The sequence below is a fragment of the Peromyscus leucopus genome, chromosome 4 (assembly GCF_004664715.2).
Source record: "Peromyscus leucopus breed LL Stock chromosome 4, UCI_PerLeu_2.1, whole genome shotgun sequence".
In the NCBI taxonomy this organism is placed as follows: Eukaryota; Metazoa; Chordata; class Mammalia; order Rodentia; family Cricetidae; genus Peromyscus; species Peromyscus leucopus.
Window position 1 is genome coordinate 60,273,785 of NC_051066.1, and position 20,553 is coordinate 60,294,337.

Consider the following 20,553-nt stretch of genomic DNA (forward strand, 5'->3'; position numbering starts at 1 on the left):
AAGACAAGCGAACACCAGCAGATACCATGTTCTCTGAGACCTGTCAGAATATAATGTAGATGACATGGAGAAAAGATGTATATTTGAAAAGGGGTGTTTGACTTAAACCAGAGTGAATTGAGATTTGCATAGCAGAGTTTTTTTTTTTTTTTTTTTTTTTTAATCAAAGTTGTTTGTCTTAGTTAGGGTTATTATCACTGTGATAAAATACCATGACCAGAGCATCTTGAAGAGGAAAATATTTATTTGGCTTGTTTCCACATCACTGTTTATCATTGAAAGAAGGCAAGGTAGGAACTCAAACTCAAGATAGGAGCCTGGAGGCGGGAGCTGATGCAAAGGCCTCGAAGGATGCTGCTTACTAGCTTACTCTCTATGACTTGCTCAGACTGCTTTCTTATAGAACCCAGGGCTATCAGCTTAGGGTAGCCCCATTCACAATGGACTGGGCCCTCTCCCATCAATCACTAATTAAGAAAACATCCTACAGCCTTCCTTGTCTGCAGCCCTATATTTTGGAGGTGCTTTCACAGTCAAGGCTCCTTCCTCTCCAATGACTCAGATTGTATCAAACTGGCATAAAACCAGCCAGGATGGTGTGTATTTGAGATGGAAGTAAGAAATGCATAATTCTATCATAGCCAACAAGTGGGTTGGTCTTGGATAGTGACTAGTGATCCATTTAAGTATCAACACAGAGGAGGATTCTGCAACCTTTTTCTGTAACATAGTAGTTATGTTAGTCCTTGCAGGCTGTATGGTCGCTGACACAACTGTCAACTTTGCCAGGGTAGGAAAAGTAGCCACAGATTCATAGATGAATGAACTTGACTGTGTTACCAGAAAACATTTTTACAAAATCAGGCAGGGGGTCAGAGTTGGTGTGCAGGCTGTGGTTTGACAGACCGTGATGGAAGAGCAGGATTAGAGAGAAGTAGGTTGCATAATGGCGGCAGATGCCAGAGGATTTTGGATGCTAGCCTTGAGCTGGGAACCGATATTCTCTTTAATGAAAACCAAGCCTGGTCTATCTCCCCTTAAAGTTATAAATACACAGACGTTTAAATTAGAACCAGATGTTTTCTATTTATAGCTTAAGATAGCTACATGCCCAGCTATTAATTAAGACATATCTGCGACTGAATATTAAATGTATTAAAGTGGTACATGGAGAGCAAACGTGGCCTCTGAATGCCCCCACTAAAATCTGAGTTGGGTCAGAGGCAGAAGTGTGGAGTCTTTAGACTTCTTACTATGACTGCTCCTTAGGAAGGGACCAAAAAGTCAGCTTGTAGAGAAAACCAGAGACTGCTTGACCAGGCCCTCTAGAGTCTCTAAACTCAAAATGTCAAAATGCCCCTTGTTTAAAATACCAGTGTGAACTGATCCCAAAGTAGATATTGAATCCGCGTCTTGGCTGTTGATAGGCATCGTTAGCATATCAGCTCTGAAGCAGCCATTGCCTCATTTCACTGCACACCGCGTTAGGTGCTACAGAAGGTGCTTTTGTCCGCTTCAGTATTGCTGTCACTTCCACCATCATCGGAAATTCTGCAGTCTTCTCCTCCTCCTCCTCACGTGGTGTGTCCCCTCTAGCCAACCTTCCCCAAGGCTCCATTAATGTTTGTATGCCCAACACTACCCCAGTGCTGCTGCAACCTGAAATCGGCAGTTCGTGAGCACTCACTGAGTGAATTCGTTGTGGTAAACATTTGTCCTTGTTCATAACAAACGTTTTGAAAATTGTATTACTGTGTTCTCCATTGCTGCCTATTTTTCACTGGGGATTACATCTTCTCCTGAAGTCTTTTGGATTCATTTCCTTAAAGTATGTACTGCTCAGTTTATGAAGGCTTCTATTTTGGCATTATAGTCCTAGGAAGACGTTGCAGTGTATCAAATGAAATTATTGTGGTTGCTCCAGCGTGCTGGGGAGAATTCAGGCTGGTTTTTACACCAAGAAACCTGGACCTTTGGTGGTGCCAGCTTTGCACAGTTGTTACCTACATGTTGGATACAACACCATGAGATGTTGCCAGATTCTCTCAGAAAGACGTAGGCTTGTAATTGTTTTCACCTATCCCACATGAAGATGTTGTCACCAAAATATATGCCTGTAAGTATTTTTAGAAATTCTTTCCAAAATTTGACTTACCCACCCTATAGAATAGGAAACTATTCTTTTAAAAGGACATTTTTTTGTGCTAAGTTAATACTCATTGAATTTTGGTGATTCACACCAATTAATACACATGATAAGTGATAATCAGTAATCACAGGACCTAGCTCATCAATATGTGCTTTATTTTAGTTTTTTTTTTTTTTTCAGCTTTTAAATTATATGTTTCCTAGTGTGGCTGAAATCATTTGTTATTGGCCCATTTTTAAACCAATGGTGACATATTGAAAAGAAGATTATGTGGGCATGAAATAATGATTATAATTAAGTGACAGAGAAAATAATATGTTCGCAGAAAGCTGAATAAACAATGGAGAAAAGTAGGTAGATCATGGAGACAATTGCATTGCTGGTTGAAATTATGCATGTTTAATCATGGGATCTGCTTCATGTAGTGGCAAGTGTTTTTGATGGTAGAGGGAGTGGGGAAGCAGGGGTGGGGGTGGGGTGATGTGGTATGTAGTGCCTCTGGCTGCCAGTGCCGCCTGCTTCATCCGCTGCTGCTCCGTAGAAGTCGGAGCATTCTGTTTAAGTGATGAGCAGGTCATTCTTTATAGCTTATGTCTTTTAAATTGTTTTGACCAGACTTTCACGCTTTCAGTCAATGGTTTGCTCCTTTTTTTTTTTTAAAAATGCGTTTGCTGTAGCTTATGCTGGGGTGAGAGACAAATCATGTTCAAGGACTGGGGAAAGAAGCCAGAGATAACAATTGAGTGTTTGCTTTTAAAGATTGGTGAGGAGGAAACAGACCAGTAAATGTGATGAGGGTCACAAATAAGGGATAATGGGGGACAAAGAGCCAGGGAGGTGCTATCAGAGGGACTTACTGGCTTCATTTCTCCTTGCCTTAACATTAGCAGATACCTTTTAGGTTTGCTGGATAGGATGACATGTAGTTCCAGCCATGAACCCTGTGTGTGTGTGTGTGTGTGTGTGTGTGTGTGTGTGTGTGTGTGTCTGAAAATGCCCGTGTTTTAGGATGCCAGCTTCATTAGGTGGAGTTGGGGAGGAAACAACTACCAGATCACAGACAGTTAGTCTTTTTCCAAGTTGGACTAGAGAAGAATTTGCTAGCAAGGCCTCCTTGGGCCCTAAGCTTATTAGGTGATTGAAAGTGTAGCTACAGGGATGTCATCGGGGCGACACTGTAGTGTTGGTAATCTTTTTTTCCCCCTAAGTACATCTTCTGATCAAATCTGTAGCACATTCTGGGGAGGGATTGTTTTAAATCATTTTATTAATCGAGCCCAGCTTTGGGTCATCTGGAGCCAGTGTTCTTTATTTTGATTTCTGTTCTTTCCTAAGCTTAGAGTAAATGCAATTTTCAATTATTTTGTGAATTTTGTTTAGGATCTTATCCACCCATTAGGATTTTTTTTTTAATAGAAAGGCTCTGAGAATTATTTAAACTGATGTTTGAAGCACATGAATTAATAAAACCCTCTTTAGGTTTTCTTTCTTTCTTTTTTTCTTTTTGGTCTTTCGAGACAGGGTTTTTCTGTGTAGTTTTGGTTCCTGTCCTGGATCTTGCTCTATAGATCTGTCTGGTCTGGCCTTGAACTCACAGAGATCCGTCTGCCTCTGCCTCTCAAATGCTGGGATTAAAGGGATGCACCATCACCGCCAGGCCTTTGGTTTTATTTCTTAGTGCAGTCTGGAAGGAACTATTTTAAGTACATTTTGTTGCTACAAGTACTTTACAAAATTTTAATAGGAAATTCATTTAACTTTTGCTTTTACCCAGGTTTTGGTTCATCTTTTTTCCTTTCTTCTTCTTCTTCTTCTTCTTCTTCTTCTTCTTCTTCTTCTTCTTCTTCTTCTTCTTCTTCTTCTTCTTCTTCTTCTTCTTCTTCTCTTCTCTTCTCCTTCTCCTTCTCCTTCTCCTTCTCCTTCTCCTTCTTCTTCTCCTTCTCCTTCTCCTTCTTCTTCATATTTAATATATTCTTTCTTTCTTTACTTTCTCTTATACAATAGAGTGGCCTGTCAATTAAGCGAATATATTTGTAGTTGTACCCTGTAGCATTTAACCTTTGTGTTTGCGAAGCAAGCAACACCACTTCTGGCTGTAATAAATGCAGGGAGCTCATAGGAGAGATTATGAAGATGCTCATAGTCCGAAAGGAAACTTGGGACCTTGCTGAAACAATATGGATTAGAGCTCATAGGTTTTTAAGGACAGTTCAGTTCTAGAGCTGTTAGCCTCTGTGCCTTTATTTTCTTTCAGGGTACTGGAGGTTTGACCCCAGTGGGTCAGGTGGCTGATGGAGTAGCAGCTGCTGGTCTCCTCCACCTCCCCACTTAGATTTTTTTTTTTTTTTTTTTTGGTTTTTCGAGACAGGGTTTCTCTGTGTAGCTTTGCGCCTTTCCTGGAACTCACTTGGTAGACCAGGCTGGCCTCGAACTCACAGAGATCCACCTGGCTCTGCCTCCCGAGTGCTGGGACTAAAGGCGTGCGCCACCACCGCCTGGCTAGATTTTTTTTTTTAAGTACTAGCTGTACCCATTCAACTACATTTTGTATAGAAATCCATTGTGCCGTTTACATGACAATATTTTGCTTATGCAAGAGTTTAGTTCCCATTTAAGCTGGAAGGCGTCAGCCCAGAAGGCGTCAAACCTGTACAAAGAACTACAGGCAAATAAAGACTGCTGCAAGTGGGAGAATTAGTCTCCCCAGGAAGAAGCACACTGAGTGGTTATTTAATACCAACTGGTCATCCCTGAAACATACACAAGTAGCATTATGCAGACAGAGTGGGTTGTACTTAGGAATACACACACATACATACGTGTGTGTGTGTGAGGGGGGGAGGTAACTACAATTGATAAAAAGGGGTCATGAAGTTGAAAGAGAGGAGGGGTATATCTGAAGGTTTGGAGGTAGGAAAGGGAAAGGAGAAATGATGTAATCATATTAAAATATCAAAAAATAAAAAAAATAATTTTTTAAAAGTTGGGAGCCATGATTTAGGGTGTGTGTATGTGTATGCACGCACACACGTGGTCAGAGGGCACTTTTTTTCCTTTTAGTTGGTATGAAGAATTAAAGGTCTCAATAATGATTGCAATGATGTGTTCTTTGAGATACAGTCATGCGACATGTAAGCTCATCTTTAGGCTTTGGAGAGGATCAGAACTTTTTTGTTTTTTGGTCTGCTGAAATGCACCTTCTCAAGGATGGAGTGATTGTTAATTGGTTCTATTTATATTTAAAATGATCCAAAAGCAATTTGGGTGTGGTTAACAAAGTTGGAACAAACAGGCCTGATAGTGATTTGTTAACAGTAGTGTGGCTTAGTCAGCATTAAGTAGGATTTCTCTTTTTACTGCACATGCTTTTCCTGATAAAATGATGCTAAGTAAGAATGGATTTGTTTTTGCAAATACAGAGCATCACTATTAGTCCTTAATGAGGTGTTTACAAAAGTGTTGGAATGGCTGTGATGTGGTTTTCCAACTGTAGAAAAAAATTATTACTAATAATCACGTTAATAACAAAACATATTTGCACTAACTTCATTTTGTTTCCTTAAGTAATTACCATTCTCCCGGTGTTCCAGATGAGCATTTGGACTTCAGGGTGACAGACCTGTGGTCACATAGCTAAGGAATAGCACAGTGGGTCTCTACTCACTCCAGAGCCCACATACAGGATGCTGTGGTACTTTCTTCCAAAGGCATTTCTATGTTGCACATTCTTTATTTTTGCCAGAAACCACGGGAGGTAAACCCCAGTGAGCATACAGTCAAGATCTACACTTGAGAAATAAGACCAGAGGGTTCAGTAATGCTGGCTTTAATTCTCATTGTCTTCACTTTAGATTAGTATAACATCTTATGTGGGTAAGGAAAAATTTTGTTTTTGATTTTGGAGAAAGGTTTCTGTGTGACATTTCATGTAGTTGAAACAGAAACTCATTCCCTGCCTTCTAGCCAACAGAAAATGGAGTGTATTCAATTAGAGTTAAAATTCTGTAAGTTGAAAATAGACAAAGTAAAAAATGTGTTTTCCTCAAGATCAGTTCACTGCTCTCCTTTTAAATGACAAAAATTACAATAATAATACTGTGCCTTATTAATAATAAGTATTCTAATTTACTTTGTTTTACAAAGAATAATGAATTTATGGAATGTTTTTACCTTTTTGTACAGCCATTAATATATATCTCCTAAATTAAAAAAAAAAAGATTTGTCTTGTTATTCAGAAGTATTGAATGACATTTTAATGTTCAATGCCATACATCTAGGGTTCGACCTGATTCAGTTTCTGGCTTTTTTTTCTTCCAGTGTCTGTATTTATGTTAAAAGTCCAGGTGAATGACATCATCAGTCGCCAGTACTTGAGTCAAGCAGTTGTGGAGGTATTTGTTAACTACACAAAGACAAATTCTACGGTAACTAGAAACAATGGAGCAGTATTGATAAAAGTGCCCTACCAATTAGGACTCAGCTTAACCATCATTGCTTACAAGGATGGCTACGTCTTGACACCTCTGCCTTGGAAAACCGGAAGGATGCCAAGTAAGTACTTCAGTGGTATTTTGCATTCACCAATGTAAATGATTTCTCTCTCTGTTGGGGGAAAATCTGTTGAGCTGAAATTGAGAATACCTACAAGAATCCCATATGGTATGTTTAGAAGTAAAAGGAAAATTTGTAGAAAACCCTCTTTGCCTATTTGGGATGGTAAAACAAAGCACCACAAACCAGGAAGCTTGTAAACAACAGAGATATTTTACACAGTTCTGGAGGTGAGGAAGACCAAGGTTGAAATGGCACTGGTTTTACTACTGTCTGGTGAAGGCCTGCTTTCTGGTTTAGACAGCTACTTTCCATTTTATAGATGTCTTCTTCTCACTTTGTCTTGACATAGAAGAGTCTTTGGTGCTCTTTTTTTTTTTTTTTTTTTAAGGCAATCCAATTCCATTGATGAAGCTTCTGCTCTCTTAATTACTCTGGAAGCTCCCCACCCCTTTTTTTTTAAAAAACACCAAGAGCTTTCTTTGGTGGTGAAATTCAGGTTGACAACAATACTGGCATCATAGCAAATCGTGAAGTCACTTTATCTTCCACAGAGACTTGTACACTACCCAATTGTGGATGCCTTTGGTAATTACCCTTTCCTGCTAAGTAACTTCTCTGATGAAGGTTGAGTGAGGCACTGATCTATGGGTGTAGCAATAAATCATTGGCAGTCATTTTATTGCTATGTTCCATTATCAGAATGATCATAGTAGGTTTCCCCATGACCTATTTAGTATCAGGTTCTTGGTCACTTTAGCAATGTCAGGTATGGGTTCCATCTCATGAAAATGAGTCTTAAGTTCAATGAAGTGGGTTGGTTAGTCCCATAATATTTATGCCACTAGTACACCTGTTTATCTTCCAGACAAGTCACTGTTGTAGGTCTCAGGGTTTGTAGCTGAGTAATAGTGATGATTACCTCTCTCCTCTGGTTAGTGTGTAGAGTACTTTTCAGCACCACAGATGATAGTCAGTAGGGGTAAAGCTTCCAGTTAGTCCTCACTCAATTCCCACATGTTCAATGATATAAGTGTGTGATGTCTTCAGCAATAGGGCCTTTATTGTCAGGATGTGAGGCTAATCAGTAGCCTTGGCAATTGTCTGTGATGTTTGTGGGTGGGGAACCTATGGAACTTCTCTGTCCAATGATTCAACAAGATGTAACCCATTCCCGGCACTGATGGATTTATTTAGCAGCATAAGATGTCTAGGTGGGGTGTTCTTTCCCATTATATGATGATTCAGTTTAAATCTCTCTCAAATCTGTATATATTTTAGGAAGCTTCTACAGTAGTAGGTTTCGATGTGACTTTGAAAAGGCCTTTAGTGTGAATGTCCCTCCCCATACTCCCTCCTTTCCTCTGCTCTTCCACTCCTCCCCATTTATTCTTCCTTTTCTAATTCCTCTTTATTTCTTTATAACTACATTATATTTCCCTTTCCTTGGAAGGTCCCCTCCTCTGCCTTGGACCCTTTCTGGGTACCTATCCTAGGTGATTATTTTAATCGAAACACATACATCTCTAAAGCTTTAAAGTTAACATCCATATATAAGAGAAAACATACAATATTTGTCTTTTGGCTCAGGGTTACCTCACATGGGATGATTGTTCCTACCTCCCTCTATCAGTTTACCTGCAAATTTCATTTTCCTTAACAGCTGAATATTATTTCATTGTGTCAATGTACTACTTTTTCATTATCCATTCATTAATTGATGAATCTAAGCTATTTCCAATTTCTGGCTATTATGAATGGAGCTGCAATGAACACGCATGAGCAAGTATCTCTGTAGTAGAATGTAGAGTCCTTTGGGTATATCAAGAATCTTTTGAGGCACACTATGACAGAACTATGCCTGCCTCAGTTTCCCCTACATTAAACATTTTGATTGTATTGTCCTATTTCACAGTATATTCTTCAGTTACACTTTCACTGTTCCCTCAAAGCCAAGCAAATATATGGCTCTTTGAAGACACTGTTTTGATTACTGGAAAATTAGCTGGTAAGTACACTACTTTCTTACTAATGAAGTTCTTAGAATGATTATTTTATAAGAGAATCAGGGTTGATTATAACTTGACAAAAGTTCTAGTTGGGGATTGGTGATAGGTTGATCTGAAAAAGTTCTTATCTTATCATAAAATTGTATTTTTGTGTATTGAAAATAACTATCTTCAGTACCCACTGCACATGGGAATATATGATATGAGGAAACAGTAGAAATTGCTGTCTGTCCTCTTTGTCTCATCTTTCAGTGGGGCTTTTATAGCTGGTGAAACAGTGACAAGGACAGACATGTTTCCTAGACCTCTGGGCTCCCTAACTGTTTCTGTTTCCTTCTGTGCCTCCAGTGTGAATCTGGATGCTAATGTGGGAGAGGCCTGTCACTGGGGAGTTCCGATCGACCGTCTAGGCAGCCTTCACTAGCGGTATTTGTTACTTGCAAGTCCACAAGAAAGAGTGCAAAAGGCCTCATTGGGGGTATTGGTTCAGGCAGTTGTCCTCCCTGATTCACCAGCGATGACGATGACAGTTTGACCCTTTCTTTACCTCCATGTGTCCCTTAATTGATTCTTAAGAGAAAAATAGACATTTTGCTTCTGTTTTGATACACAATACATAACGCCTTTATAAATTACAACTATTTGTTTGATTTGTATTGGTCTATTAATGTTCAGCGCTAACATAATGGAAATGACTAAAAGGCAGAAAATCCTCACGAATAAGTCAGTCAAGAGAGGCATGGCCTAAAGAATTGCTTGTGAAAACTCACATTTAGAAGCATTTCTGAAGTATTAAATAAGAACACTTAATAGTACTCAAGTTAAAACTTGAGCTTGGGCTTGATTAATCTTGGAGTGACTTACTAAGTAAGGCTGTAGATCCTCTTTCCCTAGATGTTAGAGCATTTGGTACTCATTTTGCTAGCGTTCAGCAGAATATAATGTGGAGTTTTGTGTGGAGATTAGAAAGTGAAAAGGAGCCACATGGCCACAGAGAGTCCTGGTTTCATGCTGCTGGGGCTTTAATGAAATTAGATACAGATGTTTCTAACATTGTTACATCTCTCCATAAAGTACCTACTTCTTTTCTTAATGCTCATAAAATATTTTGTCAAGAAGGGATATTTTTTTTGGGTGGGAGGAGGCTAGAGAAATGGCTCAGAGGTTAAGAGCACTGACTGCTCTTCCAGAGGTCCTGAGTTCAAGTCCCAGCATCCACATGGTGGCTCACAACCATCTGTAATGAGATCTGGTGCCCTCTTCTGTCATGCAGGCATACATGCAGACAGAACACTGTATACATAAATAAATAAATCTTTTTTTTTTTAAAGAAGACATTTGGTTTATAAAATAGAAGTGCGTTCAGTATATATATATTTGTAAACGGGAATAGAAAAAAATGAAAACTTTTCTTAGGAAATGCAGGTAATTTACACAGGATGCATATTTTTACTTATAAGAAATTTGTATATTCAGCATTATTAAGCCATATGTTTTTAAAATTTTATTGTTTAGGTTAGCATATGAAAATGTGTATTTCGTCATGATATCTCCATACATAAAGGTCACATATTTTAAAATAGAATGTATTAGATAATATTTTGAGTGATCCAAAAATACCAGATTGTTTCCTCAAATAGCTAAATAATAATGAAGATATAATTGTGCTATTTTACTCCAGTGTTTTGCAGGTGTTATTTTTCTCCCTTTATGAAAAAATCCTAGAAACTGATTTTAAGAATTATCTGACATTATCTTTTAATATCACACAAATAATTAAAAGTTGATACATTTTTCATCCTAATAACTTAAATGATTTCTTCTGCATTTATCTGTTATCTTATTTAAGTCCAAGGCCAAAGGTAATATATCTGATAACTTACAATTTTAATTTTGGAATTGATAGAAATATCAATATGTCACTGAGTTCTCAATTGATAAATATCCGAAGAGAGTCCATTCAACACCACTGAAATGAAGTAATACACACATACATCTGAAATCTGGCATTTGGAAGACTTTAAAATTACTGTGTACCTATCTGATGGAGAAACCTACCCACTTTAGTATGTGGTTGGATGTCTCGAAGGGTGGCTATTATTGAATGTTGCTGGAAACCTATCCTAAATTAGCATAAACCCAAAGGAACCATTTATTTTTTTCAAAGCAGGCTCTACTTTAGGCAAGGTTTAATCTGAAGGACTCAAGTTGGAATAATTGAAAAACAATTTTTCCTCTCTCCATTTCTCAATTCCACCCTGTAAACACTGCCTCCATTTTCAAACAAGCTCTCATTTTGGGTTACAAAAAGGGACCCTGTGGGAAACAAAACAAGCCTTCCATTCTTTATCCAGGCAAGCACACACCTTGGTAGTTGTGCTTGGGACTAGACCTATCATTAAGCATGAACAAGATGCTTGATTGGTCTTGGCCCATTCTGACACACACCATCAACCTCACTCCTGTTACAGAACCACACAAGCTGAGGATGGTCAGTATATGGTTCCCTAAAGTGAGATCTGAAAGAGCCATGAAGAAATTCTGGGCAGAATCAAGCAGTTCTGGTCTGGAGGTGCTTTTTGATCTAAAAGAACCATATGTAATGTGAATGCTGAATGCTATCTTTTCTATTCCAGAACTTTACATTAATATTATTCTTATTACTGACATCTTTTCCCACAACTTCTGCTTGTACTCAAGTTTCTTACGTGTATCCATGTAAGCATCAATGGCTCATTTGTGGTTCACAGATTGATACTATTGTGGAATAAAAGTACTCTTTATATAAATAGAAAAAAGGAAGCTTCTTGGTTCTGAATTTAAAGTAATTATGTGAGATGTTGATGACACTCAGAAATAATTATAACCACATCCTGTAGAAGAAAATGTCCTGACCAGTGATGCTGTTTTTAATATGTGTATGTTTCTGTCCATTTGTTAATGGGATTTCCTTTCCAGATGCCAAATCTCAACCAAGTGTTCAGTTTTCAAAAGCCTTCATTAAACTTCCTGACAACCATCATATTAGCAACGTGACTGGCTATCTAACAGTTCTACAGCAGTTTTTAAAGGTGGACAATTTTCTGTATACGACTGGAATCACTCTTAACAAACCAGGTATTTTCTAGTTTTTAAATATGTAATCACATTTCTAAAAAACATCAGTACATAAATTTTTCATCAAATACCATTTATTTATGTTCATGATATTACACATTTGATTTTTACTAAAGCTTTGCAAAATACATGTTGCTTTTGAAATATCTAAGTATTAATTGTTTATAAGCAATTTCTTTTTATCCAAGAAAGAATAGTTAAGCCAGGTGTGGTGGTCCAGTCCCTGAGAGGCCAAGAGGCAGGCAGATATCTGTGAGTTTGAGGCCAGCCTGGGTACAAAGAGGGTTCTAGAGCAGCCAGGGCTGTTACGCAGAGAAACCTTGTCTCCCACAACAAAAAAACAAACAAACAAACAAACAAAACAAAACAAAACAAAACAGAATAATTATACCACAGTCTTTGGCATCTATTATGTCAAACTAATCAAAATGCCCTTTCATTTTAATTCATTAAATTTCATCTGAACCAAAGTAAGTAGGCAAAATACAGAAAAAGCTGTGATTATTGCAAAATTTACAATATGATACATTTAGCAACTTTGACTTAAATACATATCCCATTGACTTTTTATGCAGTTAGTCTTTAGCAAATTGATGAGAAGTGTCAGTTAAATAGCCAGAGAAAGTATGCTATCAGCTAGTCTCTGAGTTATGTTTACCACGGTGACAGAGCTGAGTCAGCGATCGTGGTTTCTACTTGATCTGTCTTAGCTAGGAAAGAGACTAGTCCACAGTCCGCAGCTTTGTTGTTAGGCTCGTGTGATTTAAAAGTTAAGGGATGCATGGATTTTTGCTTTTAAACCAAAATTTAAAACACAACCACATTTGTCACACCATTTCTCCTATTTGTGAACCTAATTGAAACACCACTGTTTAAAATTACCTCAGAGGGCGGGTGGGAGGAGGGAGGACAGGCGAATCCGTGGCTGATATGTAAAATTAAATTAAATTTTATATAAAAAAAATTACCTCAGACAATTTATAATTTTAAGTATTTTGGTTGTGTCAAATTTTGGTTCATTTGGGCACATCTAGAAATGAGAGTAAAGAGGGTATATTATATAAATAATATATACTATAAATTATAAATAAAACTGGTATTTCCAGTGTTGCAGCCAGACGAAGCCCAATCTTCTGTCAAACCTGTTCGCTACTGCACACATCAGTCACTGCTTGAGGACACTGCCTGGTCCATGAAGCAGGTTTTGTCCTTACATGGAGCATACCGGAGTTGACACGTTAATACTCCTATTTCCTTGCTTTGGCTAGTGGGCTTGTTCTGGAGTTATCTCCCTGATTCTCCTCCTTTACTGTGTCCTGTGTTGGCTTCTTTCCATGTGTATTGACCTTCCACTTCATGAGTGGTTATTTCTGGGGATTACTTCCCCGGTCAGTTCCTGCTCAAATTATCCCAAAGCCTGCTTCTTGAGGAAGCTGGTCTAAGACATCCGACAAGGTTTTTCTAGATGTAAGTTAGAGGATGCGCAAAGTCAAGACAGTTACATGAATGCCACACCGCTGGCTGTCTCAGGTGAGCTCATGCTGTGCTGGAGGATGTTCAAGACAAAGCTCATGAGACCTGGGCAGGGTCACAGTGAGTTTTCCTCTCAAAATCCTGCTTTAAACATGCTGAGTCTTGTAAGGGGACTGACTTCTCTGCTTTGTCTAGCCTGGTGTCACTGGTCACACGTGCTTACTGAGTTTGAGATGTCGTCAGAGCACCAAAGGTCCAGGTTTTGTATAAAAGCCACATGCAGCTGGCAGCCCACCTATTGGATTACACAGTTCTAGAGCCCTGTGAATCTACAGGTGCTTTTTGGTTTTTAAATTGGAAGTTAGGATTAGCGCTTAGGGCATAGAGTGTGTGCACTCGATGCAGTATGCCTGTGGAGACCAGAAGACATCTTCTAGGAGCCAGTGCTCTCCTTCCAAGCAGGAATCAAACTCGGGTTGTCAGGCTTATACAACAAGTACCTTTACCCACTGAGCCATCTCGCTGGCCTGGGATTACACCTTCAAAAACATTTGGTTGGATTCCAGTGTCCTTAAATCAGATGACTCTGAAAGAATTAGACTAACCGAAGCTTACACCTATTGGCCAATGTTACATTCTTAGCCAGTAGCTATTTATGAAACATATTAAAATTATATTAAAAAAATCTTTAATGTACAACTAATAGAGTATGCATTAGAATGGGTAACAATGATGAAATAATAGAGTAAAATGAATTTTAGAGTCATAACAATTTATTACGTATATGCAACCTCTGAGTATAATCCTAATAAATTATACTCTATTTTAGGTTTGGAAAACATTGAATTGACTCCTCTTGCTGCAATATGTGTGAAAATATATTCTGGAGGAAAAGAACTAAAGGTGGATGGCTCTATTCATATATCTCTTCCTCTTCTACATACAAATCATGTAAACATGGGAGATCGCATACCTGCTTGGACGTTTGATATGAACACAGGTATGGTAGCTAAGATAAAATAGAATATTTTTCTTTTGGACATTTGGATATTTAATCTTAGAGCTTTATACATATCTAGGCTTTCACTAACATTACCACTCTGTACACTTTGTTAAGGACCATAATTGGCCTCACTGGTGCATGTATTTGTGAGGGGAAATGATGCTAATTCACTGTCTTGATTGCTTTTCCAATTGCTATAATAAAATGCCCTGTGACAAAGGCAACTTAAGAGAGAGAGATGATTTATTTTGACTCATAACCGTGATGGTTGTAGTCCATCGTGGTGGGGAAGCTTCAGTAGAGGAGGGGTTGAGGCAGCTGGTCACGCTGCATCCATCGTCAAGAAGCAGAGAGTGATGAAGGCTGGTGCTCGGCTGGCTTTCTCCTTTCTCCTGTTCTGATCATGGCCCCGTGGCTGGTGCCACTCACAGTGCAAGTGTCTTCCTACTTCAATTGACCTTCTCAAGATAATTCTCCACAGGCGTGCCAGAGGAGGCCCATTTCTCAAGGTGACTGTAGCTCTCATCAAGCTGACAATTGAGGTTAACCATCATACACATTATGTAAAAACAAACAAACAAAAATTTGAACATTATTCACCTACATTGTCTTGTGTTCCTCTAACATTCTGAGGAAGAAGTAACTTAAGATTAAAAAATATTTCCTCAGGAAATTTTAGTAGGCAGTATGAGAGTATCTAAAATCTTGGTTAAGACCATCAAAAATATGTGTGAGTATCTTGACAATAAATTCCACAAGAGATGGAAGGAGTGATGGTCCCCCTTTAGGGACTCACCTAGTTACAGATGCTGCGGTGATTTGGGTTCTATTTTGGTCATTTAATCATTTCCTCCTGGATCTTCTGACTTCATTCTTCATTGCAAAGAAGACCAGCTCTGGGCTTGCTTCCCAGCTACAGCAGCACGCCTGCAGTAAACTGCTTTAATTTCTGACACCTCAAATGAAAATTGCATGTGAAGTCTGACTCATTCATAGTTGCAGCTCTGGATGGAAAAGAAATTGTTCTGCAAAAACTATCAGTAGCATTAGAACAACGGTTCTTAAAGTGATAAGGTCACAAAACATATGCTGTACATGTGTTTAATCACAATCTCAGGACAAGTGACAAATAACTACCTGTTGATGAATTGGGATTTATTCCTCTCTTGTTAAGTGTCTGGTGCTAGAGACTGAACTCTGGGATTCAAGCACTTTACATCTTAGCTAGCCTTTAAATTAGAATTTTATTCCTCACATCCTCAGGGTACCTAAGTTGAGTTTTGTTATAATGAATTTGTCTCTTTTAGTCTTGTCAAATCATTCACATTATGTCATCATGTATGCATTCTACTGAGTGTGGTGTGATATTTAAGATTTATCATCCTAGATATTTAGTATCATGGTATTTATAATTTCTGAAATGTTCTGAATTCTTTACATGATTACCAGCAAACTGTTTGTATACTTTTGGTTTAAGGTTTAGAACTATCCCTAATTGTTGTTTTTCACTTACCATATGTTTTAGGTGCTTGGGTGCATCATGGCTGGGGAATAGTCAAGGAGCATAACAGTCATTTGATTTGGACCTACGATGCACCACATTTGGGCTACTGGATAGCAGCTCCATTCCCAGGAGCTAGAGGTACTGTAAAAGTGAAACAAAGTAATTTTAAAGAATAATGCACATAGCATGCTGGAGTTAATATCAGCTGGCCCCAGCTTAGCCTAAGCATTGCCATGTAGCAGGTGAGTGAAACCAGACAACTCCTTCTCCATCCCCTTTTCTTATACACAGGACCAAAGGATTAAGCTCCATGAATTCTAAGCCTCTTCCTGTCACATCTAATGAATCTATGAAGACTGAAGTTGCTTCCAGTATTTTCTAAGTTTATGTTTTCATGAGTAAATTCTGCCCAGCACAGTTAGATTTTCTGGCTTTAAGAAACAGGGACATTTTGAGTAATTTTTTAAAAGGTGAAAAATGTGTGTAGTTTACAGGTTCCTGGGGAAGGCAGACATCTCTGCAGCTCCAGAGAGCTGACCAAAGCTTGCTCAACTCCTCACCAGGTGGCTGCCACCGACGCCAGTCCTTTCCAGTCTTTCTGCCCACAGTGCCTGATCTTTCTGAGGAGGAAGACTCTGGGGGACATGAGGGGAAAGGATGTTGGATAGTGTCTTTAGATTGTTTTGAAAGATCAGATAGATGATATGATATACAACAAGATCATTGACCTGGCAATTTGAACAGAAGGTGACTGGAAGCTGGTGGCCACACATCAAGAATTCTTCACTAGGGATAATCCATGCTGATCTAACACAAAGTATTTAATATGGTATCAAATTATGCAGGGAATCTGAACCTAAGGAAACCTCACATTTATCACATCCAGTAAATTTATCAAAAATTAAAAAAAATCATTATGTATTCAATATATTAAATCTTCCTGAATAGAACTGGGCATAATGATGCACACCTTTAATCCCAGCACTTGGGAGGTAGTGACAGGCAGATCTCTGAGTTTGAGGCCAGCCTGGTCTACATAGAGAGTTCCAGGACAGCCTGAGCTACATAGTGAGATCCTGTCTGGATAAAGCTGTAATAAACAACAACAACAACAAAAAACAAAACAAAAACAACAACCCACCCCCACAAAACAAGCAACAAAACAACAATAAAATAAAAAACAAAACAAAACCCCCACAAAACCTTCCTGAATACAGAAACATCCTTTCACATGGTAGAGACTGGATGGTTCTGTTACCCTGACCATCCCTCTAACTCAAATAAGAACCCCATAGTTCTATATTTTGCTACTGCATAATTTAACTTTCCATTTTTACAACTTCCTTAAACAATTTCCTTCAAAGTTCTCTTTAGGGCTCGGAAGCCAGGACCACATATTTTAGGGTTTTGTTTTCTCAGCATCTCAGCAGCGGGATTCTTACCAGTTCTGTAAGAGCAAGGTGTTGTGCAGCAGCCAGCCATTTTAGCCGATATATTATTTATATATAAGGTATTTGAAGCATGTGAGTGTTTGGGGTTGGCTGCTCTGCTGTTGGGCTTGGCATGGTTCAACTCAACATGTTTTCCCATTTCAGAACTCAGGTTGAAGGCATAGTGACTTTCTGGGGCGTACTCTTCCCATGTCAGAGTGCCTTAACAGGATGGCCGAGCCACATCACATGCTTTGGTGCCACATTAAAAAAAAAGCCTCTTCCTCTTGGATCATTTCAAACCAAGAGTGATCCCAAATGTGGATTCTGCACTTCTCTCCCTGTATCTTTCTGTCTGCTTCTAACAAAGGGCTTTGTTTCATTTTTATCAAATAGCACAGAAAATATGGTATAGGAAGGAAATGAGGAATCTCTTAATTTTTTTTACTAGCATTTACAAAGGAAGAATTTACTGACCCCCAAGTATCACTCAAAACTGCAAACAGATGCTACCAACCTGTATTCACCTGTTGCTTCCAACATTTATGGGGAATGTTTATTTTCTTTAAGTTGCTTTCAACATACTGACTACTTTCTGAAAAAGAATACCACAATGCTTACCCATTATTCTGGGTCAGGGGCATGAAAGAGTCCCAAAGGAGAGATGGGGAAAATGATTTTAGATTAAAGCTATAAACTCAGTGTATTTTGTAAAAGTGAATTACATGGGAATTCCAAGGCATAGTGAGGTGGGTTACATTGTTTTCTTAAAGGTAAGTTAAACTGAATAGGCTGAATACACAGTAGGGAAACAGGTTGAATACAAACATTTAGATGATTTGGATGCATGTTATTAATCAGGATTCAATATTAAGCAAGAAGTTCAGTTTCTGAAGGCAAGTGGTATTTTGGAAAAAGCTATTCCCATAGTCATGCAACCTCATTCCAAGTGTTCAAAATTCAATGGTCAAAGCAAGTCACGAAAGATGTACTTCACCACTTCTTTGAAGGAAGCAAACCAATAGAATTGAACATATATACTCAGTCTGCCTCATCCAGGATAGAACAAAACTAAAAGTCTAACCCCAAATAATATGTTTTTCTGTGTTTATGTTGAATCATACAGGTTCTGGTATAAATGAAGATTCTAAAGACATAACTGCCTACCACACGGTGTTCCTTACAGCCATATTAGGGGGAACAATAGTTATCATCATTGGATTTTTTGCTGTACTACTTTGTTATTGCAGGTGAGAACAGCACTAATCTATGTGTATAGACAGAGTTTCATATTATAGTATAATTTCAGTATGTTGTGTGCATTATAGAGTTTGTTTATAGAAATAATTATTAGGGGTTGGGGAGATGACTTAGTGGTTAAAAACACTTTCTCCTACTGAGGCAGCAAATACGAGGCTGGCAAGGGTATGTACCAGGTCCTCTGCATATGTGTTGTAGCTGCTAGGTGGCTTTTTTGTGGGACTCCTAACAGTGGGAGCAGGTGTGTCTCTGTTTCTTTTGCCTGCTCTTGAGACTCTTTTCCTCCTATTGTGTTGCCTTGTCCAGTCTCCATATGAGGGTTTTCCCTTGTCTTATTGTATCTTGTTTTGCTGTGTTTGGTTGTTGTCTCTTGGAGGCTTGCTCTTTTATGAAGGGAAACAGAGAGGAAGTAGATCTGGGGGAGAGAAGAGGTGACAAGGAGCTGGGAGAAGTGGAGGGAGGGGAAACTGTGGTCCAGGTGTACTGTATGCAAGAAGAATCTATTTAAAAACAAAACAAATAACCAAAAACAAGCAAACAAACAAAAACAAACCACTTGCTCTTCCAAAGGACCTGAGTTCTGTGCCCAGCACTCATATCTGCCTGTAACTCCAGTTCTAGGGGCTCTCACATGCACATACATACACATAAATAAAAATTAAAAAATTACAAAGAGATCACTTAGCCTTTAATATATTTAGATTGGAAATCAAAACAAATGTATTCTAATAATCATTAGATATGTATTTATATGTTTTGGTATATTTTTCTTTGGTGAATCTTATAGATTGTAACTTTTAAGTATCCTTTACTGTTTGCTTTTTCTCCTCTAGGGGTAAATGTGGAACACCACAGAAAAGAGAAAGAAATATCACTAAACTTGAGATTCTCAAGAGAGACCAGACAACATCAACAACACACATAAATCATATCAGTTCAGTCAAAGTTGCATTAAAAGCTGAGGACAAGGCACAGTTATTTAATGCCCAAACCTCATCCTACAGCCCCCAGAAAAAGGAAAGCACCAAGAAGGAAGCAGAAGAAAGAATTTCCATGGTGAAAACTCGGGACAATTTTAAAATCTACAATGAAGATGTTTCCTTTCTGTCAGGCAATCATAATAACTACTCAAGAAATCCAACACAGTCTTTGGAGCCAAGTATAGGAAGCAAACAACCTAAGCATATTAACAACAATCTCTCTCCATCACTAGGTGACGCTCAAGAGGACAAGAGGTATCTCACAGGAAGTGAGGAGGTATATGGGCGTTCCCACATTCCCGAGCAGCTCATGCACATCTACAGCCAGCCCATTGCCATCCTTCAGACATCAGACCTTTTTTCCACACCAGAGCAGTTACATGCTGCTAAGTCCGCCACTTTGCCACGAAAGGGGCAGTTAGTCTATGGCCAACTGATGGAACCAGTGAACAGAGAGAACTTTACACAAACATTGCCCAAAATGCCAATGCATTCTCACATCCAGGCCCCAGATGCCAGAGAAGAAGACATTGTACTTGAAGGTCAGCAGAGCTTGCCATCCCAGACTTCCGACTGGAGCCGATATTCCAACAGCTTGTTGGAGTCTGTGTCTGTTCCTGGAACTCTAAATGAAGCTGTTGTGATGACTCCCTTTTCATCAGAACTCCAAGGAATTTCAGAGCAGACCCTCCTCGAGCTGTCCAAAGGCAAGCCCTCTCCCCATCCCAGGGCATGGTTTGTGTCTCTTGATGGAAAGCCTGTGGCACAAGTGAGACACTCCTTTATAGACCTGAAAAAAGGCAAGAGAACCCAGAGCAATGATACAAGTCTGGACTCTGGGGTGGATATGAATGAGCATCATTCAAGCAGAAAGCTGGAGAGGGAGAAAACATTCATCAAAAGCATGCATCAGCCCAAGATCCTTTACCTGGAAGATTTAGACCTGAGCAGCAGTGAGAGTGGAACCACAGTTTGCTCTCCTGAGGATCCTGCATTGAGGCACATCTTAGATGGGGGTGGTGGAGTTATTGAAGAGCATCCTGGGGAAGAGTCTCCAGGAAGGAAAAGCACCGTGG

The 20,553-nt window shown here is 38.9% G+C and overlaps 1 protein-coding gene across 1 annotated transcript in view; it reads left to right on the top strand.

Moving 5' to 3' along the window:
* Fam171b (family with sequence similarity 171 member B) overlaps positions 1-20,553 on the top strand; it is a 52,190-nt gene that overhangs the window by 28,528 nt on the left and 3,109 nt on the right. The window contains 7 exon segments of the mRNA XM_028884442.1: positions 6,468-6,701; positions 8,617-8,709; positions 11,669-11,827; positions 14,130-14,300; positions 15,829-15,945; positions 18,364-18,487; positions 19,331-20,553. Coding sequence (XP_028740275.1) covers positions 6,468-6,701; positions 8,617-8,709; positions 11,669-11,827; positions 14,130-14,300; positions 15,829-15,945; positions 18,364-18,487; positions 19,331-20,553 — 2,121 coding nt within the window.